General features: G+C 56.5%; 1 protein-coding gene across 1 annotated transcript in view; it reads right to left on the bottom strand.

Annotated features, from left to right (window-relative positions):
• Positions 1-23,391, bottom strand: part of TRABD2B (TraB domain containing 2B) — a 199,759-nt gene that overhangs the window by 6,715 nt on the left and 169,653 nt on the right. The window contains exons 4-6 of the mRNA XM_032361501.1: positions 20,730-20,904; positions 6,426-6,516; positions 3,364-3,633 (exon numbers count right to left, since the gene is read on the bottom strand). Of these exons, the coding sequence (XP_032217392.1) occupies positions 3,364-3,633; positions 6,426-6,516; positions 20,730-20,904 (536 nt within the window). The remainder of the gene's footprint in view (positions 1-3,363; positions 3,634-6,425; positions 6,517-20,729; positions 20,905-23,391) is intronic.

Here is a 23,391-nt window from a genome sequence, read left to right as displayed (position 1 = left end):
CGGCACCTGCCTCCTCATGACTGTTTGCTTTGACGGCCCCGCACTCTGCCCCCTTGTTTATCCAACCCTCTACCCTCATCGCATGCACACATAGCACAGCTGTGGAGGGGGAGAGCAGCAGAACTGGCCTGACCTTTGGAGACGGTCAAGGCCCTACCTGCACAGAAGGAGAGACTGAGGATTGTCACGAACCCCATATCGCACACAGCCAGCATGGGAATGCGCCCTGCCCGGCCGCCACCCTCCTGGCCCTCCGATGTGGCGGCTCCCTGAGAGTTCTGTACCACCACTTCACAGCCGTCTGCGGACACACGCCTGGCCCTTTCCAGGGGTCCTCCTAAATCACCCTGCCAAGGGCTGCTGCTTCTCTAAACCTCCTCCACGGTGTTTCCGTCTCAGGGAATGAGGGCCGAGAGGAGGGTCCACAAACCCCCCATGAGACCCCTGGCCGCCGGAGAAGTCCAACCTGGACCTGGTGCCCAGGGCCCCCAAGGCCTTTCAACCCCAGTGAGGGACTGCAGCCCGTGTGACTGTGCTGAGACGGGGGGCGCCTTTGGGGGCTGCGGGATGTCGGGGAGGAGAGAAGGGACACAGTCAGTGTGGATGGAGGAGATGCTTGCCAGGCGAGTGCGGGAGGGGCATTTGCATGGCCATGGGCAAATGTGACCTTTAGCGTCAGGCAGACCTGGGTGTGAGCTTTGACTTCACAGCCCACTCGCTGTGTGGTCTTGGACACGTTACCTGACTTTGCTGGGCCTCGGTCTCCTTGTTTCAGAAACAAAGCTTACTTCCCAGACTCCTGGCAGGACCCGGGGCACGAGTCTGCCGTTGGAGCTCAGCCAATGTCCCCTCGTGCCCACCCCTGGCAGAGAGAAAAGCAAGAACGAAGGCAGGAGGGGGGCCGGGCACAGCCCGCTGAGGGGCAGCATGCAGCCTGGCAAGGACAAGGCCCGCAGGAACGGCAGCCCCAGGCTGGAGGGGAGGCCACAGGCTCTGCGTCCAGGCTGTGCAGGAGGAAGCTGGCCTGGCCATGGCAGGGAGCACCAAAGAATCTCAGGCTGCTGGGAGCAGTGTGCTTGGGCAGGGGGTGGTTTGGGGGGGGCGGGGGGGGGGCGTGTGGGAGAGGGGATGGATGTGGGGGAAGGAAAATGAGAAAACCTGGGATGGAGTTATAGCTCCAAGGATAATGATTTTGTTAGATGTGCCTCAGGTTCCCCCTTGGGAGAGCTTGCCTTTGTTCCCTCTCAGAGGAGTGGAAATTTAGAAACCCTGGGCAGGTGGGGTGAGTCCCCTGGGAGTGACAGAAGGGTGCCCCACCTAGGCCTCTCAAGGAACTCAAGGCCTGTTTCCTTGAGAAGCATCGAGAACCCAAACAGGGTGCCCATCCATGGAAACTTCCCTCTCCAGTCCCACCAGATGGAAGAAAGCTATTCAACCACAATTTACCTGTTAGGTTGGAGAAAGGGTTCCCTCTTGCCAAAGAAAAGCTATTTTCTTCTCCTGAAACCAGGCTCTGTGTTTCAGAGCTACGTGTTGTGAAAAGGAAACCGTTTGGAGCCGTTTGCTGAAATTTACCTTTCAGAAGTGGTTAGAGTCGGGGGTCCGCTGCTGGAGCTGACAGCCGGCCCCCATCACCTCATGGGCCAGGCCCACCCCGGACTGGGTCTCTTGATGGCCCCAGCAGGCTGATGAGGGCCCCGAGTCCCCCTCCCGATGGGAGCTATCCGTGGGCCGCCTGTGCCTCCACTGGCCCCGCTCCTCCTGGCAGGCGGCAGGCCCTGCCCCGCACTGAGGAAGAGGCCCTCTGACAGCAGCTCCCGGGTCGGAGGGGGCGGCCCACGCGGGGCATGTGAGCCAAATATGTCACAGCTAATAGAGCTACAGCGGTGCCTCTGTCCCTGGCGGGGCAGGGGTGGGGGGCGGGCAGGCTGGCCGGGGCGCCGCACATTTCCCAGTAACCCAAGTCAGATGCTCTGAAACCAAAGCCCAAAGGAGCAGTGGGCTCCACTCCTAGTTGCTGGAAGTCTTTGTAGAATAGCACACCTCTCAGACTTTAGAAGAGCAGACTGGACTGTGTCATCCTTTTGTCATGGACTCAGACACCTGGCTGCAGGAGGACCATGAAGTTGACAGGGCTGGAGGCAGTCCTTGAAGACTTGTGTGACCCTGGACAGACCCCATTTCCCCCAGCCTGTAAATGCAGAACTAGGTCCACATTCCCCAAAGCTGTGGAGAAGTCTCCCGAGTGCAACTTCAGCCCGAGGGCAAACACAGCTCCCAGCTCCCCAGGCCTGTGCAGTGCAGGGTCAGATTAGGAGGGCTACAGGGGCCTGGACATAGGTTTGTTTGCAGGTACCCCGGATGACTCTTTCTTGGGGTGCAGGGGAAATCCCAGATGATGGTCTTTAGGGCTCAGGGGAGACTCCGAGTCTCCAAGGGCCCACTGCTGGGGCACGAAGGCCAGGGTTGGTTACCGCAGTGGGTAGGACTCTGACCTTCACTCACAGTCACTCCCTGGGGCATCCCGCGTGGTGTCTGGTGACACTGTTCACCACACACACAGACTCCCACCCCAGTGCGGAAGCTAGGGAGACTGTTTTGAGCCTGCAGGCAGAAGCTGGGAGGTGGCATCCTGCTTTCAGCAGGAGCCGCGATGACAGACAGGCTGGGAGGGTGGCACGGGGCAGCAGGGGCACGCAGGCACGGGACAGGCAGGTACTACTAGCACCGTAGGATGATCTCTGCACCTGCCCATGCTCACGGCCGTGCACCATGAATGCCATCCTCTCCCGAGATGGAGCCCACAGCCATAAGGGCAGTGGTCAGCCCCTGCCATCTCTTTCTTGCAGAGTGGGACCCTCTGCTCCCTCCCTGACCGGGTGCTGGCCACTCAGATCTTCCAGGGACAGGGAGCTCGCAACCTTTCCATGGAGCCAGGCTGTGTTGTTCTCTCCTAGTGTCACCGTCTGGCCCGTGGGACAAACAGAGCCTGTTTTGCACCCTAGCTGCATCCAGGGAAGCTAAAGGCAAAGCAGACTTTTGGCCAATGCACCTTAGGTTTCTGTTTCCTCATCTTTAAAATGAAAAAAAGTGTACTTGCTCTCATTTTGAGACTAAAAATGAAAAATCAGATATAAGCATGCTCTGTAAGCCCTGCCAGATGAACAGTAGGAGGCTTTGTGAACAGGGATCGGGGAGTATCAAGCTCTCCCCAGAAGTTTCCGCTCAAGTGCCCACCTGGCTCACTTCCTCTGAGCAGCACCCAGGGAAGAGAGGGGCTGTGGCCCTGGGGCAGGGGTGTGTGTGTGTGAGGCCGGCAGGAGAGGTGGCCAGCCCCGGACGGCCCGCCCCATCCCTGCTCACCTGTCCTCGAGGCGAACCCACAGGTCATTGAACTGCCGTGGCCTCTGCTGCTTGTTCTGCCTCTTGTGCCACTTCTTCTGCCGCCCAAACTCCTCCAGCTGGCTGAGGCTGTCGGGGAGCAGGAGGTGTGGGGACAGGGCTGGGTCCTCCTCCTCAGGCGGGACAGTGGGGGTTGCCGAGGGCGCTGCAGGGACGGCGGCGGCAGGGGTGACTGGGGCCGGACTCGCCGAGGTCCTCTCGGGTGGGGGCTCAGGGCTCCGGGCGGCGGGGCTGGAAACGGGCAAGAGCACGTGAGGTGCACGTGTGGGACTATGTCGCTCATACGTAACAGGGAATGGCACCCAGTGGGAAGGCTGTCACCACAGGAGAAGAAGCTCCGTGCCCCTGCTGCACCCAGCGAGAGTATCTGGTGTTGGGAAATGGAGCTCTGACTCTTTTCATTGAGGGAATCCAGATGCCGGGCACTCTTTTAGGGATTGGGCAAGAACAGTCCAAACTGGGTTCCTGTCCATTCTGAGCTCGCACGTCGAAGCGGAAGATGGACAGTGAGGACGGCAGATGGTGAGAGCCCCTGAGGGGGGCCGGAGAGGGAGCACGGAGGTGGAGGGCGCTTGGCATGCAGGGGGGTCTGGCCACTGGCTGGTGATGTTTGAGCCCAGACTCTTGGGAGGGGAGGGGTGAGCCGTGGGCAGGTCACTGGGGGGCATATCTGACCTTCGTCGGGGTCTTTCATTCCACAAACTCTGGCTGAGGGTCTTGGGGCAAGTGACTAACCGCGCTGTGCCTCGTTCTCCTGCTCTGCGAAATGGGGATGCCACAGCCCGTGCTTCTGCGGGGCAGTGGCTGAGGAGCAGCAGGGAGCCGCGAGATGGGAGTAGTCCTATTCCCACTTACTTCCTAAGCTTGTCGCACGGATGAATGAGCTGAGGTCCTAACACAGTGCCCGACCCGTAACAAGCATTTCTTTACACCTGGCCTGCCGGCAAAGGGACTTGGCTGTAGTGAGCACTGAAACACTGATTAGGCGTGTGGTCGTGGAATTCACATCCCATACAGCGCTACCTACACAGGTCTCTCAGCCCGGGAACATCGTCTGCTCCTCTCCCTTTTATTCGTTCCTCTCTGGGGCCCGAACGGACTTCCTCTGGAGGACATCAGGTCTTGGCAGAAGGCTGGACGTGGCGTGGGGAACTATAAAGGTCCAGTGACACCCGAGGCGGCACACAGCCTGTCCTCCTCCTCCAGTCCCGCATGCACGATGGGGTGAAGGGCTTCTCCCTCCTTGAAGGAGAGAAGGCCATCGGCTCAGGCTGTCCGTCCCCAGCCCCCACGGCAAGCCCAGATTCCCAGGGTTCAGGAGATGCTGCAGCTGCTAGGGAGATAATTCAAAACAGGCAGACAAAAAGATGGATCCAGGAAGCACCTGTGGCCGATGATGGCTTTTATTGTTGGGGCCTCCTCAGCATCCCGGCCCCTCACCCCACCCGCAGGATTTCAGCGTGTGCTGGAGGCTCAGCCTGAGAGCTCTAGGAGCAGGGCTGGGCAGGCGGGCGGGAGAGGCGGCGGGCCGGGGGCGGGGGGGAGGGCTTCCTCTAATGCCTGTGCTCTGAGATGAATAGGAGCAGAGGCAACCTCCCCGGCCTGTCTGCCCACCCTGCCTGGCCTGGACAGACACAATGAGCCTCGGATGAAGTCCTTGGGGCTGTGAAGGGGAGCGTGCGGAATGCCTTGTCCCCGAGGCTGCCTTGGGTCCCTTGCTCCTCGAGCACACCCCTGCGCTGGCCCAGGGCAGACTGCTTTGTGCTGCACTCAAATGTTCAGGAAGAACAGTGTCATGAGCTTGACTCAGGTGATCAGAGGAGGAAGGAATCCAATACGAGGGAGTTTTTAAGGTCCTCTAGAAGTGCCATGGAGACAGCGGTGAGCATTGGCCCAGAGCTAGGGGACCAGAGGCTCAAAGCTCTGGGGGGCTAGGGGTCCAAGCCTCATTTCTGCAGAGCAAGGAGCAAAGCCTCAGTCATTCCTGAGCACCCCTGCCTCCAAACCCACCTCCAGTCCCCAGAGAGGGGACAGGGAGTGGTTAGGAGTTTAGGAAGGGTCTAGAGCCAGACTGCCATTACCATGAGCTGTGTATCCCTCTGCAAGTGACTTCACCTCTCTGGGCCTCCAATTCCTCACTTTTAAGGTGGGGATACTCTAGTTCCTAACTCATTGAGCTTTTGAGAGGATTGAATGAGCTAGAAACGCTGAGAGCCTAGTGTACAGTGAACCATCGATAAATGTTCGCTATGATTGTTCAAGCTTCTTTCTGACCCTGGCTCATGTCACGTCAGAGACAGGGGCTGAAACTGCACTGTGGTCGCCTTTGTTGTCTAGTGAGGAAGGTTCCGGCAATATGGTTGGGGCACAGGCTGCAGGGAATCCCCAAGTTTGAGGATGCTGTCATTGCCTCCCCCAGAGCTGCCCAGTGTGGGCGGACACCCTATCATGCCTGCCCTGGCACTGTGGACCACAAGTGGGCCCATAGGACCCCCACCTAGGGTAGGGACAGGAACCCCTCAGATGCCCAGTGATGGCTATTTGAGTGGAGAAGGTATGTCCTGATGGGAAAGTCACGGGGAGGGGGGCGCAGCCGAGGTGTGGTCAGAGGAAGGTGAGGAACAGGTGTGGGTGGGGCTGGGCATCCCCTGGTTCTCAAGGCAGCACCCCAGGTGTCCTACAGAGTCCTTCTCCCCACCCCACCCCAACCCGGCTCTAAATCTTGAGCATCTCTCAGGATCTAACATTCCTCCCATTCCTACTGCCCTGTCCCCAACCTCACCTCCCAGGCTGCCAAGATAGCATGGCAGCCTCCTTCCCAGTCCCTTCACCTCCAGCCCAGCCCCTCCACTCCTGGCTGCTCGGTCACAGCGGGTCCCTACGACGCTTTTTCACAACTTGCCCCGCAAGCCGAGCAGGAGGACAGGGTGCAGCCCAGCCATGCTCCACAGGCTCCGGTGGGCTTCGTGGTGGCGGCAGCAGGCCTGCCAGGCCCGTACCCCGCAGATGCCTGAGTTTCTCACCTGTGGATGGTCTGCCCTGCCGGTGTGTGCTCCACTTCCAGCCCTGCCTGCCGAAGGACGTCGATGACTGTGTTGTTTCCCAGGAAATGACCTAGAACACAAGAGTCAGAGTGGACTCAGCCACATGCCAAGTCACCAGCCACTGGGGACCCCTTAGGCCAGGGACCACCTATACCCAAGATGGTACAGTGTGTCTGGATGTTGTCCCGGTGCCACCTTGGCATGGGTCCAAATCCTGGCTCTGCAGCTCACCCGTCATATGTCCCCAGGCCCCAGTTTCCGTGGGCTCCCCTCTGTAAAGGGAATGATGGTAGCATTCCCTGCTGGCCTAGTGGGAGGACAGCTGGAACAGTGGTTGGCGTTGTGGCAAAGGTCACAAGTGTTTCACGTGGTCTCGCTGTGCCTCGTACTCTGAGGCTGACCCCAGACTCAGATGGTAATGACCTGCAACACAGTCTCCGTGCACAGGACCCAGGCGCCAGCTGTGGCCGCCACACAGTTTTATACCAGAAAAGTAAAGTGAATTCAGCCCATGTAAGACAAGCAACAGAAATGAGCAGCCGAAAGGGGTCATGCAAGGCCCAGCTTGGAGAAAACCTCCTCCAAGAAGCCCTCCGGCCCTCAGCAGGTCTGTGGCTCATCTTCGTGAGTTCCACCAGCAGTTTGAGGGCCCATTTCTTAGCACTGGAGTGGGTTCTCTGTGTTCATGTCTGTCTCCCCACAATGCTCCACAGGGTAAAGACCTTTGTGGATTCATTCGTTCACCTTCTATCCAGCCTCTGTGAACCACACATTACAATCCAGGCCCTGAGTGGCCCCAGAAAACTCACCAGGTGTCAGATTCTGGGGAAGGAGAGAGCAACGCATGGTTGCAATGGCTGCAGGTCCAGCAGACAGCAGCGGGGGCACAGAAGGGGTCTAAAGCGGGAGCCGAACACTGCTGAGGTGGCTCCTGCTGGTGGGGGGGGGGTGCTGGTATCCTCACCCCAACCCATTAAGCATTCATTCAACAAACATTTATGGTGCACTTGCTCTGAGGCCAGCCTTGTTGCTGGTGGTTCAGAATGCAGAGAGCCACACTCCCAGATGAGCCCAGAAAATGGTCTCCTTCAGCAGGACGCGGGCATGAAGTCTGGCAACAGCTAAGGTTCTCCCAGGTTCCGGTGAGGAAGGGTCCTCAGAAGGCTAAGTGATGGGAGTCAGCACCCTGGCCAGCCCCTCGTCCTCCCTGGGCCTCGATCCCCCTACCTATTAGATGTGGGCAGAGTGGCAGTGACCCCTTGTCGCTTCCTAGCCCGTGTGCCTGCCCTGCGGCCCCACTCCCATGGGCGGCACGTTCCCCTCAGCTCCCCATTCAGCCCAGAACCTGGGGGGAAATCCCTGTGCCATTAGTCTAATCGCCTGTGACAGGTGGTGACAGGTGGGAAGCCGGAAGGTCAGCGCGCTGACAGCCCTGGGGAGGTCTGAAGAGAGCAGACAGTGGACAAGCTGGGCGGGACCAGAGAGACTCCGGCACAGAGGGGGTGAGGCGGGGGCTGCAGAGCGGTGGACAGAGGGTGGAGCCTATCCCCTCCGCTGCCCCCCTGCACACCTCTGGGCCGGCTTCTGCTCTCTTGCGCTGGCCCACCCCTGTCCCTGAAATCCACCTTGGGATCACTGCGAGAGACCACTGGTCTGGGAATGAGAGACCTGGCGTCTAGTCCAGGACCTGCCTCACCCGCTCTGAGACCTCAGGCAAATCCATTATGCGCAAAAGCTCTTAATGTCTCTGTACAAGGGAGGGATCCATGGGCTCCCCTGGCTCTCAGACTCTCCGGGGAAAGTTTCTGTTTGACCCTGGAGAACCCGACCAAAATGTATTCCCCCTCCCCCCCTTTCTTTACTGATTCATTTCATTAATCTGACACATACTGAGCCAGTGGATCTCTAGTGCTAGTCAGTGGTGAAGAGACAGGGGCCTGTTCCAGGCACTTGGTCTCAGAATCAAAGTCTTTTGATTGGGGCTAAGTACTATGCTGAGGGAAGCACAACTTCAAGTCAGGGAAGACTTCCTGGAGGAGGCAGTGAGAGCTGAAGGGTGGGATAAGAATTAGCCAGGTGAGGACGAGAGTTGGGCATGGGGTGGGGGGGGGAGGGTTTCAGACAGGGGAAACAGCACGTGGAAGGTTAGGGGATAACTGAGGTTCATTCAAGAAGCCGAGTGTAGAAGACACGCAGACAACACAGGCATGAGCAGACCCTCCCAGGACCCTGGGCTTCACCCAGTCCTGTTAAGGACAGAGACCCAATCTCCTGCCATGGCTATGCGTCTCTTGAGCCAAGTGGCTTCCTTGCCCCTAGCCCGTTTTCCTGAGTGTCAAATGGGCATGCATCCCTTCGGGGGCTGGTGAGATCCTGATGAGGCAGGAGGAGTTACCGTTCTTTGGAGAAGCCCAGTGTGCACTCTTGAGTGATGAGCTAAGCTAGTCCTTCGGGGGGGGGGGGGCACAGAGTCCTGCCCACTCTTGCCTGGTCCCCGAGTGTGACGGAGCTGGAAGGGAGTCTGGGCATGGTGGCCTTTGGCAAACGGGTTGTAGGAGCTCCCTGCCAGCAGTTCTTGGAATTTACTCCCGGCAGCAAAGGCCATTCCTTCCATGCCTCCATGGAGACCCTTTAAAGGCGAGGGCCTCCAGGCCCAGCAGTGGTCCGCCCAGAGGATTTCAAGAGCAACCAGGGAGAGCAGGCTGCCTCCAGCTGCATAGGAGCCGTGGTGAGTATTTACCAAGCTGTGCTACGCACTCCAAGAGGAGCATTCCTGATGCTGGGGGAGGTGGTGCTCGGAAGGGCCCAAGCCGTACAGAGCTCCAGCTGGATCCCGAGAGCTGCCTGACAGCGTTTTGGGGTCCAATCAGTGTCCCATCCATGTCCTCAGCCTCAGCAGCTCCAGACACTGCCTGAACAGAAGACTCCAGATACTTTGAGAAACTAGTTGGAAGCCATCAGCAATGATTTTTGCAAATCCCATTTTTACTTCTCTAAGCCACGCCTGCCTTTACTTCCTTCCCTGCAAGGCAAAGAGACCAGAGTCTCCCGTTGCCTGCCCCCTACAAGAGGCAGCTCCTGCACAGCTCCAGGGGGCGCCCTCCCTGTGAACCCCTGCGCTAGGATAACACACACCCGCCACCCACTCCTGAGCCTGTGCTCCCAGTGCGGCCCAGCCCTTCCCTCTCTGGGCTTGGCTTCATAGGACCCCACGACATGGTGCTGTCCTTCTTCTCTTTGTAGCCCTCTCACTGCCCCGTGTCCCCCTTCTCCCGTCCAGTAAATGTGGGGGCCCCAGGAATCGTGTCCATAGCCTTCTGCTTCCCCACAATCTGTGGACAAATCATCCACATGATGGTGTCAATCACCATGCAGTGTGGACCACTCTGGAACTACTGTCCTCGCCCAGACCTGTCTGTCCCGCAGCCTACCGGACGTCTGTACCTGACAGCCTCCACAGCCTACAAAACCTAGCTCACCCTCCCCTCCTGGGATGTGTCTCAACTGAGCTCTGTTATCCAACTCAGATGGGCTCTGGCTTGATTTTCCTCGCCCTCCTCATCCAATGAGTGACCAGAGGCCCTCTGATTTCTCTCTCCTATCCATGCTTGACCAGCTCAGCTCAGGTCCCCATCAGCTTGTGCCTGAGTCACTGCAGAATGGCCTTCCTTGCTCTCTCTCTGCAGCCGGAATGATCTTCCCACCCACCCCACCCCCAGAGATGCCCGTCAGAATGCATTCTCAACAAGCCATTTGAGGGGAGACTGAGTTTTTCAAGGGCAGGAGCTATGTCTGATTCATCCTTGGCCTCAGGGCTAAGCCCAAGTCTGGCATACAGTGGTGGCTTCATGAATGTTTGTTGAATGAATGAATGACAAAACCCGTTACTCCATATCCTTGCCCTGATCTCATCTTATCCCCAGGAGACCTGAACTCACAGATCCCCCTCCCTTGTAGCCCCTGCCCCGCCTCTTGGTGATGCTCCCGCAGATTCCACCAATCCCAGGAGCTCACACCAGCCCGAGTCAGGGCTTGGTGCGTGCTGTCCCTGGAGGCTGGCAGACAGGGCCTAGGCTTGCCTCCAAGGTCACAAATCCCGAAAACATCACCACGCCCATCCTGAAACCTGCAGGGAAGGTGTGGAAAGTTTCCAAAGGGGCCCCAATGTTGGGGCTTAGCCTGCGGGCTTGCCCAGGCTCCTGGGGTCTCCTGGCCACTGCTCAGCTGTTCCTTCCAGCACTGACAGCTGTTTCCTGGCCAGCTCTCTGCAGGAAGGTCGGTTCCATTTCATCTGCTGAGGCTACGTGGACGAGGAGAGGAGGGAAGGGAGGCGGGACAGTGAGGGGTGGGGCACGCAGAGCGACAGAGCGACAGAGACAGAGACTAGGGGAGAGGAGACAACAGAGGGGCTGAGAGAGAAAAGAGACACTCCCAGGAGTGTCTCCCGGGAGAGGGAGAGAATGCCAGGACACAAGGAAACAGAGAGCAGACAGACAGATGAGAGGGGGAGAGAGGGGCTGGGAGACAGGCTGTAAGAGACTTAGAGACAGTGGGAGGGAGAGAGAGAAAAGGAAAGACACTGAAATGGAAAGCAAGAGATAGAAAAAGACAAAAACGGGGCAGAGATATAAAGAGACAGAGATAGAGAGGAAAAGAGAGAAGAGAAAAAGAACCCAGAAATGAAAACACAGGGCACGGCAGTGGAGAGACTCATCTACCGAGGATATCACGGAAAGCTTCCTGGAGGAGGGGCCCCTGTAGCCAGGAGGGGACATACATGGTTGTGGGGCAGAAGGATCATAGGTCTTACAAATGGTGGGGCTCATTTGGTGATTGTCTCCTGGACCCCACAAGTCAGAGTACCACTTAGAGAACATTCATATAGAAACAGGGAAGGCGTCCTGCTCCCAGTGGGCACAGCCCCATCATATTTTAGTGCAGAGAAAAGACTCCCCTTGTGCCAGGGCACCAGGCTCAGCAAACGGAACGGAGGCTGGATCTAGTCTCTACCCCTCAGCTGGCTCCAGCCTGGTAGCCTCCCGACATGGGAAGGCATGGTAGAGCAGAGCAAAAAACCCTGTTGTGCGGTTAGGACAGAAAACCTGGCTCCGCAGCTAACGAGCTGCGTGACCTCAGGCAGTTTCCTTCCCCTCTCTGTGCCTCTGTTGCCTTCCATGGTCTCCTGGGTCTTCCCAGCTCTAGGAGTCCATCACTGGATAACCTAAGCACAAACTCCTAATCGGTGAGTCTCCTGGGTGCTTCTCGAACGTCATTTCATTTCAGCCTTGTGGCAACCTTTTGAGGTACCCCACCGCTTACAGATGTGGAACCTAGAGCTCAGAGAGAGGAAAGGACTTGCCCTAGATCACACAACTGGTAAAATGCCAAGCTCTGACTTCTTATCCAGCCATGTCCTAGTTCGCTGCACGTTCTAGTACATTTGCTCTGAGGTCTTAGCGTCTGCGAAGGATTCCGAGTTCGCATTTGGGGGGCCAGGAACTGTCAGCAATATGTGTCCTTTCAGAGTTCACCAGATTGGAGAGAAAAGCTCAGCAAGAAGAACGGGCCAATTAACAGGGTAATTTCAAGATAGTGTTGGGGGGGCCGTGCAGAGGGGGAGAACCAGATGTTCCCACAATGGCTCCAAAGTAACACAGGCTCCCCTCGGCCAGCACACATGTTTTCTCTCCAGTGAACACGCTGGGTTTCCAGTTTTCTCCTCCTGGAAGAGGGATCCCAAGCTCATATTTATGTTCTGTCTGAAATTAATGCAAGGGAAACTTTCAAATGCTAATCCAACTGCCAGGATTAGCCAGCCGGATGCCAAGTGACGGAGGTGTTTGTTTTCCCGAGGAAGTGTGACAGAAGGGCTGGATGGAGGGCCCTGGGGATGGCGGACAACTGGGGGTATCATGGGGCTTCTGATCTTCCAAGGAAGATCTGCCTGGGAAACTGGCAGAATTGGGTTTCCTTTCTCCTGCTGGGCCAGCCAGGGCAGGGCGGGGGCGTTTTTAGCTCAGGAAGGACAGAGATGATGTGTCCCCTGCACCCAGTCTTGTCCCGGAGCTGAGACACATGGTCCCCACCCCAGAGGAGATCGAGTCCAGGGCGGGGCTCGGGGGACAGGCATGCACAGCCTTATGTGGCAGGGAGAGCCCTGCAGTGAGGGAGCCCCACTAGGGGCCAGTGGGCTGAAGGAAGGGCCTTCACGACGGGACTTAGCACTTCTGTGGGCACAAACGAAAGAAGAGCATGGCTGTGCAGCCCACCACCCAGGGTTCCAGGTTGTTGGAATGTGAAGTGAAAGGGGAGGTGGGGCACGGTGAGGGTCAGGAAAGTGGGGCAAGCTATGGGATTCTGGATCATGGCAGCACAAGACTAAGGGGCCAGGTTTCAGCAGGGCCCAAAAAACACTCTCTCACACAACTGTCCAGCTCTGTGTGGGAGTGAGGGCCCCCTCCCTGGAGGTATGTAAGTAGAGAGTCACTGAGTGCTTGTCAGGCCTGCTCAGACGGGGTTCAGACACCCTTTGGGGAGCTGGGCAAATCCAGGTGGAACCCGATTCTGCCCCCTTTATCATCTGCTCTTCTCTGGAAGTTGCCAGAACCCAGGACATCAGAAACAAAGAGCCCTGAGCCTTCAGCTGGTCAGCTTTGCTCTGCTGTTAAATAATGGGAGGATGGATACAAATACCAAGAAAAACAACCCCACCTCCCGTCTCTCCAGTACTCAGGCAGAACTGGACACTTTGATTTATAGTGTCACTTGACCTCATTGTGATGTTTCTGAGGCCAGCAGAACTTGCCCAGCATCACACAGAGAGAAGGCGACAGAACTGGGGTTGGCCTGAGCCCGTTCATGGCTTGGAGTGCGTCTGTTTAAAGGGCACTTCTGGGGGCAGCTGCTGAGGCAGGGGCTCCCTGGGCACAACATAGCCTCCCTCTAGGGCTGAAGCTGCTTCTGGGCCTCTGATACCTGTCTGACAATCGCCCGCTTTGGGGTCCCATTCACGACCTCCCCCAGTTGTGTCTGTCCTTGTAGAAGCACGCCCCCCATCCCCCACCAGGCCCATCCCTCCACACCAATCCTCTTGGTTCTTCTAAAATCCCCAGGGTTTGAGCTTTTTCATTCTCTTTGGAGCAGATCGTCTTTCAATTAACCCTGTTTAGACGTGAGGAAGTCTCCTCCATGCACCCCACCCTATCCGTGAGGGCAGAAGTGCTGGAGGTTTTTACCCTGAGGGCCTGGAGCCACAAGCCCTTTCAGGGACCTCCTACATGTCAGGCACGTGCCAGGCCCTGGGGGTCCTGAGATGGGTCAGACAAGGCGGCCTTACCTCCTGGGGTCTGACACCACTCTAGACCCAAGCAAACACTGTGCAGAGCGGTTTGAGGTCACGGTGAGGCCCTGGGGGAGAGCCCCGGAGACAGAGCCTGTGAGGGGTTCTGTGGCTGCAGGGGGTGGTGCCCAGTCTGGGACTCACTGTGGCCAAGGTAGCAGCCGGGACCCAGGAGAGCTCCCTGCTGGCCAACCTGCTCCTGAGCCTCACCGCTGACTGGAGCTGAGCCGGCTTTAGGGGTCTCTGCGCAGTGTTCATCTGTGTCCTTGGAGGATGGAGATGGCTGCCTCCTCTGCCTCCTCCTTCTCCCTGGATGGCCCTGCTCTCTCCTGGGTCAGGGGAGTCCTATCCTTGGGGGACTATGGGCTCTGAGGAGCCAGGACTCAGAAGCATTAATAACACCGAGGGCTCCCATTTATCCAGAGACGGCACTGCTCCAGGCACTGAGCAGTCCAAGGACCAGACCCCTGACTCTCAGGCTCATTTTCGGAAGGAGAAATCTGATGTCAGGAAGTGAAGCACCTGGTCTGCCCGGGCCACTTCGTCTAAGGAGAAGCGCTAGGCTTCTAGGTCAGGCAGTCTGGCTCCAAAGCCCGTGCTCTTAACGAGGCCGCTTTCTTCTTCTGCCTTCCCTATGCGGTCCCGCAAGAGTGCCGAGCCCGTGGCCAATGTTCCATGAATCCCGGCTCCCTGACAGATCCAGCCTGGGGCATGCGTCCTCCATTCTTTCCTCTCCCCCATCCCAGAGGGCAGAGGTGGCTCCCGTGAGGGACGAGCTAGCAGATGGATGTTCCTCTGGCTGGCTGGCTGCTCTGGGCTGAAACAGGAAGGGCGACTCTGGCCAAGGATCACAGCCCGGAGCAGGCGTGCCAGCTGCCAGATGTGAGCGTGGTGGGGAGCAGCGCCCTTTGAAGAGCCGTTGGAAATTCTGAAACACTTCCGGATGCTGTGGCCTCATGTTCCAGCGTGGGGAGTGTGGCAGGCCATGGGCGTGCCCCTGCGTGAGGAGAAAACGGCTGGGTGTGTGCTGCCTGTTTGCAGCGTCCCTCATTTCCAAGGTGAAGGAGGGCCCTCCAGGGGGACATGGCTCTTCTTCTGTGCTCAGCCATGAGCTCTGTTCCTGAGGCTGCCGAGTGGAGAACCCCGGCGGGAGGCAGGCAGCTGTGGATATTGTCCTGAGGACTGTGGGGATGATACAGCTGGACCAGCCTCGGGAAAATTTTAACTGGTTCTTACCTCCTCTGGGAAGCCTTCTCTGTCTTACCTTCCCTCCTAGACTGAGAGATGACAAAGGAGCTCGGCACAAGCCAGGCTGTGATAAGGAAATCCTACAGGGCTGTGGGAGCCTAGAGAGGAGTTGGTGGAAAGGCCAGGCAGGAGAGGAGAGGGGCACAGTCTGCAGCACAGACAGCCAAGCAGCAGCTGGATCTTTTCTGGGCAGGGCGGGGACTGGCCATCGATAGGAATGGCCTATCAGCGTGACCATCAGTTCACTCCAGGTCTGTGTCTCTCACTTCCCATCTGTATCTCGGTTTACCTGTCTGCCCAATGGAATAATAAATACCATCCTGTCTCCCTCCAAGGGGAATGGAGGACATAAAGGTCCTATGAATGTCCTTCAGTCAGGATAGTGCCCCTTTTAGGGAGCTGCGGCCTCTGTTATTTACAAAGAAAGATATGATGGGTGTTCCGGGACGCTGGGCTTCCAGCCCTGCTCTCACGCTCGGGCCTGCACCACTACTTGGCTTCTGTGTTCCGGCCCCTCAGCGTGCTGCTGAGTGTGGCCTTGTGGCGCTTGGGCTGGGGAGAGAGAGAGGCTGGCGGGGGCCGGGCAGGCAGGCACTCGGGCAGCAGCCGCAGCACCAAAGTCTCTGCCGCTCACACCGCCTGCCTGAGCACGCTTTCTGCCGAGGGGACTTCCGCTGCTCATGGGGGCAGGTGGCCGCAGCCCTCGGGGAGGGCTCTCCATGGGCTGGAAGCTCTTAGCTCCAAAACCCTCCCACGAATCCAGGAGTGACGGAGGCAAACTCTACTAGAACGTGAGAAGGCTGGGATGAGAGGATGCGGGGTGTCAGAGGGCTTCGGAAGGCCAGCAGGTAGAACCATATTCAGATCATAGCCCTTCAGGGCTCTGGAATGTACGGTAAGCACTGGCTCCAGAGTTTGAGATGAGCGGGCTCTAGTGGTTATCTGGTCCACCTTTGAGTCTGGTCTGTAGCTCCACCCCAGCTCTGCCAGCTCCTAGGTTACTCAATCCATTCCAGGTTCCAGGATCAGCTGATAAATTAACAGATCTCGAGAAGGCCCAGTTCCCTGGCGCTAGGAACAACACTGTAATCTTCTTTTATTGCTTGGGACTGAGACCTCCCTCTCCCTCTGGAGCCCGGGGCCCAGGAGGTACCGTGTGACTAAAGGGAATGAACTTGATTCTGGGCGATTTGATCTGTTTAACTTCCTGTGCATGCCACTCCTTATAGCCAGTCTCACTTGCATTTAGGCCCAATGCTCTCTCTTTAAACCAAGAACCTTCCACTTGCTGCCTCTTTCTCTGCAGATGCCTTTACCCTCTCTAGAGAGGAGCTCTGATTAGACAGCCATCAGGTGACTTTTCCACTAGCAAATCACCCATCTGCTGGCCTCCTCCCTCCTTCAGTTACAGGTGAGGAAATGCCCTTCTCTAGCCAGGGCCAGACCCTCTACCTGAGCTCTGATTCCACCCTTCCTGCCGTCTCAGAAGCCCGGGTTAGTAATTTTCCTCATTGAGCAGCCTCAATGCTCCTATGGCATTCTTACATCATGTTTCAGACCTGCTCCATTCTGTCCCACTGTAAGAAAAGCAGGGTGCGTAGGGGAACAATATAGTTACCAGCTTTTTCTTTTGCCAAGTAAAGGCTCTGAGAGCTCCCTTTGCCTTGTATCACCAACATTTTGTTTTGTTTTGTTTTGTTTTTTAAAGCAAAAGATGTTCAACTTCCAACATGGTAGAAAGAAGATCATTTTAGATTAGATAAGCTTGTAAATTGAATAAATATAGTTAATAAAAACTTACCACCTAAGCCTGTAAATTGAATAAATATAGTTAATAAAAACTTACCACCTAGTACCTATTTTTTCAAAGTTATTTACAGAGTAGAAGAAACCCAAGAAATCTAAGAACCTGCATGAGATCTGTGGGAGCCCAGCAGGTTCAGCTTGACCTTGAGCCTGATAGTCGAGAATCAGGCCTTCTCTCCCCCTGGGCTGGCATTCCCCCCCATGGCAGTGGCTTAGGTCATTCTAGAACATCTGGGTTTCCACACTGACCACAGACACCTCCTGGAGAGGCAGGGCTTCCATCTGGGCCCCTAGATGTCACCCAGGCCTGGTCAGAATTGTCACACACGTTCACACCCCAGTTGCCACTGAATAACCTCTCCAAGAGGTCAGATGGTACCTTGCTACAGAAACATCACCAACACCAAGGAGACGACTCTTCTGTGGAGTGGGCCAGATACAAGGATACCCTTCCTACAAAACCGTCCACATTTCTGAAACGGCTGGGACTGGGACCCTAGAAGCCAGGGTTCAAGTTGAAGGTCTGCGTGCATGGCCTGGAGGAAGCCATTCTTCCTCTCTAGGACTTAGTTTTCATTTGCAAAATGAGTATGGTAAGGCCCATCTCAAGGTGTTATTGTGATCACAAAGGTAATATAACGTCAGAGCCTGCAGGGGGGCTGGCACACAGTAGGAGTTTTTATTATAAAGACCCCCTCCCCCAAACTGCTGTAGAGAATGTTAACCCTGTGATCTAAAGTGAACATATTTAGCACAGTCTGATGAGGCAGGTGTATTATCCCCATTTTGCACTCGAGAGACTGAGGCCCTTAGAGAGGAAATGGCTTTCCTGGTGTCTACAATGGTAGAGCCCCCCTTGACCCCCAAGCCTCCCCACACCAAACCTCTTACTCTTTGTACCAAATGTCTCTGGAGCAGAAGGGAGAGGGGGTGGCTGACCGCCATCTGCTCTGGAGACCCCAGTCTGCGCCTGGGGGCTTCCAGGAGGGGATTCTGGAGCAGAAGTGGGCTGAGGAAGGCCTGAGATGGGACCACAGAGGTGCCCAGACAGGAGCATGTAGAGCGGATGGGCTGTGTCTGCCAGCCGTCTGCAGGTGGCACGCTGCCTGAGCACTGGGGCCCGGCCTGCGTGGCAGTCAGCCTTGACCTAGGGTGTGGGGCTTGGGAGTTATGGCCATAAGAAGGCAGCGAGGTGGGTGTGGACCTTCCTCGCTATGGATTATGTGGGGGCATGTTCCATGCCAATACAGGTCTGTACAGCAGGCTCCCTGACTGCACATGAGAACAGAGCTCCTGGCGCGTAGCTCCCGGGCCCGGGGTCCAGTCCTGGCTCTCTCCCTGACTTGCTGTGAGGTTCACTCAGATCTTGGCCTGAGTCAGTCTGGGACTCTGACAAGGAGGGCAGTCTTGAGCTTGGAGGCTGCTTCCAGCCTTCAAATTCTCGGACCATTGTCTCAGGACGGGCTGAGCCTCCAGGGGGCAGCTGCCAGCAAGATCTGCATGTGGTTCTGGGCTTATCCTTGGACAGCAGGCCTCTGAGAGCCTGACTTTACGGCTCTCGTGTCCACCGGGCTCAGATGAGTCCAGGAGGGAAGGATCTGGTCAACGTTCATTCATGTGCTCATTCCTTCCCTCATTCATTCTTTTACACGCTCATCAAGCTTGAGACCTGTTATATGCTACTGAAACCCCAGAGTGATCACGTGGTGGGAGCCCTCCAGCAGCTCAAGGCGGGGTGGGAGCCAAAGCCAGCAGCAGCCGCTGGCTCTGCTATGCAGGGAGCAGCCTGGAGGCGGCGAAGGTGGAGCTGGAGCCAGGAGCCTGGAGCTGATGGAGGCTTGGCCTGGGACAGTGGCGATGGGGATGGAAAGAGTGGATGGATGTGAGTCTTTTTGGTGGCCTGTCCACAGGACCCTCCAGGGTCAGCTGGTTTGCAGAAATGGGGAACAAACTAGAAATGGGCATGGCGGCTGCGTGCTGGCCGAGTGCTTGAGGGCACATTTGTGTCTCTGTGGACTTGGGTTTCAGAAGCAGGCCAGTGCCCAAGACTGCCCGCATTGCTGTGATTTTTATCTCCAAGCCCTCTGTTCCCTCACTCACAGGAAAGGGCCAGGCTCAGATCCTGGGTAGGTCTGGTCTTGGGCCGTGGGACAGCTGGGGGAGAAGGTCCTACCACTCGGGTGGGCCATGTGGAATGCTGGATCTCTAACTGGCCTCCCTCAGGGATCAGGCTCACCAGGGGGCCCTTCCTATGCCTAGAGAGAAGCCACAAGGCTGACTGGGCTCAGAATGGCTCCCCTTTTTAGTCAGTGGAGGACCATTCCGGGCAGGAGCACAGCCCAGATGCCCACGGAGGGAGGACTAGAGGGCAGCTGGACGGTGACAGGGTGTGTTGGGGTGCACTTACTCCCCTCCCAATCCCCAAAGCTGTCCTGGCTTATGCCAGGTCCCCAGTAGGTATTCTGCACCTGGAGGGTAGCCTTCCCCTCTCCACATGGTCAGTCAAGGTCTTGCTCCTGCTGGCTTCTTTAGACACCCCTTCCAGGAACCCCTCTCTTCTCTGAAAACTGTTCAGATAGCTCTTGGAATCTCCAGTGGCCCCTGTGCTTTTGAATCCTTCTGTTCAGATGAGTTCACTAAGGCTGTCAGAGGGGAAGGGACCAGCTACAGGCCACCACAGGTCATGGTCGTGCTCCACCGCAAGCCGGGGCTGGTTCTGTCCAGTTGCAGGTGTGCCTCACAGACGCTGTCCCACAAGACTCCCGCATGCTGAGGACCACAGAGAGGGAGCACAGGCACAGTCAGAGGACCCTGGCTCTCCCCTTGATGTGTACCGAGTTGAATGGTGGGGCCGGGGAGGCAGACCTCCCATGGCAGAATCGGGACCGACCCGGGCTACAGGGACGCATGGCTGGAGCGGGCAGGTGCAGCACAGGCCAGGGGCCAGGGGAGGAGGGCGGAGAGGCAGCAGCAGCTGTGAGGGCTCACCACCCCCGCCCCCCAGACATGGTGCCACCCCCTTCACTGTCACGCAGCAGGAGGCGGTTTGCGCCCATGTAAGCAAGACAGACATTTCTATCCTGTGGCTCTGGAGCCAAAGCTGACTGATAAAGGAGGCAAATGCCATCCACTGGCCCCATCATAGACATTGCTGTCATCACGGGAGAGAGCCACAAGCAAGGAAGGATTGAGGGAGAGAAGGGAAGGGGAGACGGGGTCGGGGGAGCAGCAGGCCTTGAACTTCCCTTTGCACAGAGAGGCCAGAGCTCCCAGGAGAAGCATCAAGCTCATGGCCCATGGTGGGATGATGAAGGGTCTATTACCTGTCCTGATGCTGGCGGTGACGGTGAAGCCAGCTGCCGTTCTGAGTTCTTGCTACTAGGTTACTGAAACATTACCACTAATCTTTGTAACTCTTCCACAGGATAGAGATTTTTAGTTCATCACATAGTCATTGCTATCACTGCCCACTCATAGAAGAGGGGCTTGTGCCCTTGATGGTATTGTGCCAAGGTCTCACAACCCAGAGGGGGCTGGACCAGGCCGTGGAGCCGGGCCATGGGGTGCTGGGGCCCGCCTCTCTCCATTGGGCCCCGTGGCGCTCCCAGGCTTGGCCGTGGCTCTGCAGGATGGGCTCTCAGCATGGTCTCCTGGGACACGAAGGGGCCCCAGAAGCTGTCCTGGCCCTGGCAGGGTCACCCTTCTTGCCCACGAGGCCTATTACAGAAGAACACTTGGCTAGACACAGGAGAAGTGGGCTATATGGCTTCTCCTGATCCATTCTGAACTTCCACACTTTCCCTCAGGAAGGAGAGGTCAGGAGACAGTCTACAACATCTCCCAGCCCTTATAGACTCTGCAAATCATTCCTCCCCGACTCGGGCCCACACCTGCTCCGAAGGCGAAGAAGCAGATCTTATCTTCATTCTCCTGCAGAAGCGCCATGACCCTCTTCCCCATCCGCTCGTTCCTCTTGTAGATGAGCTCGTGGCGGAAGTAGCTGTCGATCTCCTGGGCTGTCACCTGCTCGTGCGGCGGGAGGGTGGTGTTGATGAAGCTGGGCAGCTGCAAAGGCAAGACAGAGGTGCCCTCAGTTCTCCCGGGGCACGGCAGAGGCACATAGCCCAGCAGAGCAGGGCACTTACATTTCTTAAATGGGCCCTGGAATGGACTATACAAATGAAGAAAGTGAGAGTGGAAAGATCTAGAGACGTGTGCAAAGTCACACAGTTGGTGAGGTGGCAGCACAAGGAGGTATGACTCCTGTGTCTCTCTCTGCCTTGGTGACCCTCCGCTTCCAGAATGCAGAGGGCCCAGGAGGCCAGATGACTCTTGGCTCCTTCACTGTCCTCCCTTCAGCACCCAGCCTGGTGTGCAAGGAATTCGGGCCAGCGGGTAGGTGGGGAGGTCAGCTGAGCTGCCCGGTGTAGCAGAAAGGCCACAGGGTACAGGATTGGGCTGACCTGGATTCAGGCCTGGTTCTGACGCTGTGTGACTTTGGCCAAGTTACTTAACTCTTCTGAGCTCTAGTTTCCTCATGCGTAAGATGGGGATTAGATGAGATGGTGGGTGCTATCATGGGCTAGGTTTAGCCCGGCCCACAGAGATGACCGGAGAGGTCGCAGCCTCCGTTTTCCCCAGTGTCTGAGCCCTGGTTGGCCACCACCATCTCTCCATCTCCAGCTCCACGAATTCCCAGGGCAGAACCAAATCCCTCCATCCCTTCTTCAAAACGTCAAATCCAGGACCACAGCTGCCTCCCATAATGATGGTTTATTCCACAACAAGGCTTGGAACTTTCCACATTTATCAGCTCTGCACCCACTGTCCACACCCAGTTCTGTGGCCGGGGGCAAGTGTCACTGACATGTTACTGAACTAGGCAGAGAGCTCTTTGAGTCTAGGGACAGAGCTCTTGTCACTCCTGGGCCCCCAGTGCCCGATACACAGTAGGTGCCCAGAAACATTTCTGAAACCTTGAACATAAAGTCATGCTGTTTCTCCTCACAGTGTTGCCTCCTCCTAGATTCCTCCATTCCCAGCATTTTGTCTTCCTGTCTTAGAGGTCAGGTCCAGGTGTCCCAGTACTGTGGCCTCCAGTGGTAGGTGGGGTCTGAGAAGAAGCCACAGGCCATGGAAGAGATGAGGCATGAGTCAGAACATCCTCTCTATTTCCCCATAACCCTTCACTGTCATTCCACCTTCCAAGCTCTAGTGCACAGGATGTCTTCCATCTGGTGTCTCCTTTTCCATTTCTCTCTTCATCAGCTCAGGCTGATGCACAGAACACAAGGCCTCGCTGCCTGATGGGCTAGCTAGGTGGATAGTGTGGCATGTCGAGACTAAAGACCTGTAGGGATTAGGTCATGAGGCCAGGCCACATGGCTTTTAGAGCCACTGACAAGTTGTCAACACTCCTTCTGAGGAAAATGGAGACGTCAGCAGAGGCTGAAGCTTCAGGGATTTGGATAGGGCCTGGACATCTGTCTCTGATATCTACTGGCCAAGCACCAGGGTGCTCCCCAGAGTGGGAGGCAAGGGGCTTCTCTGCCATAAGGGCCTGATTCACTGTTCTGGGAAGACAAGGCCATGATACGACTGATGAAACCTAAACTTACTCAGTGCACAACCTGCACAGCTGTATGCAGCAGCCCTGCCAGTACTCATTCAGAGATTGGTACCCCGTCAGAGTTGGTGCTGGGCAAATGGATAAATGAAGTCTTCTTACCCCTTCCACAAATAATGGAAGGGATGACTGGCAGCCTTGACAAAGCAGGCCACATTTGGATGTGACGCAGATCCAGGAAAGGCTCCTGAATGGGGGAGGAGTTGTGGCTCAGAAGAGTTATTTCCGGAAGCAGGGCCCTTTCTGTTTCTCAGGTATGGGAGAGAATGTGGGATGATGTTGTACCAGAAAATAAACATTTGTTCCATCAGTGAATGAATGCCCGAAGGAACGAGCCGAGAGGCAGTAGGTGGTGATGAAGGCAGGTCCTGGCATCAGACAGCCAGGGTAACTTGGGATAGGATCCTTCTTTCACCGCTTACCAGTTGGGTTGCCTCTCTAGAACTAGCAAGTTACTTGTGCTGTCTGAGACTCCGTGTCCAAATTGGTAACATGGGAGTAATCTATGTTGTTGTAGGAATTAAATAAGCTCAGTTTTGGAAAGTGCTTATTAGCACAGTGCAGAGCACAAAGAAAGTTTTGACTGAATGTCAGCTTTGTACAACGAGCCTGGGGGATGGAGCTGGCTTCATCATTTTTCCCCCTATGATGGCAGAGGCTAGAGTGAAGGGTGGCCTTGGGCAGGGGGTAGAGATAGAGATGACAAATAGAAGCCTTCAGAATCATCAGAGAGCCATGAAGGAAGCATCCTGCTTTCCTTCCCTTCTGCCAAGGGTCCCGGCAGAGGCTCTTCCTCCTCTGCTTCCTGACCATGAATGTGCATTTGTGAAAAGATGAATCTCCATTCATTCCTTAGGGAGCTAAAAAAAATTGCACAAGGACAAGAACCAGAAAGTTCAATGTCAAAGCCATGGCGGAGTCAGGCT

Source organism: Mustela erminea, chromosome 10, assembly GCF_009829155.1.
Source record: "Mustela erminea isolate mMusErm1 chromosome 10, mMusErm1.Pri, whole genome shotgun sequence".
NCBI lineage: Eukaryota > Metazoa > Chordata > Mammalia > Carnivora > Mustelidae > Mustela > Mustela erminea.
Note: the sequence above shows the minus strand (reverse complement) of the source record. Positions and strands in the feature narration are given on the sequence as shown.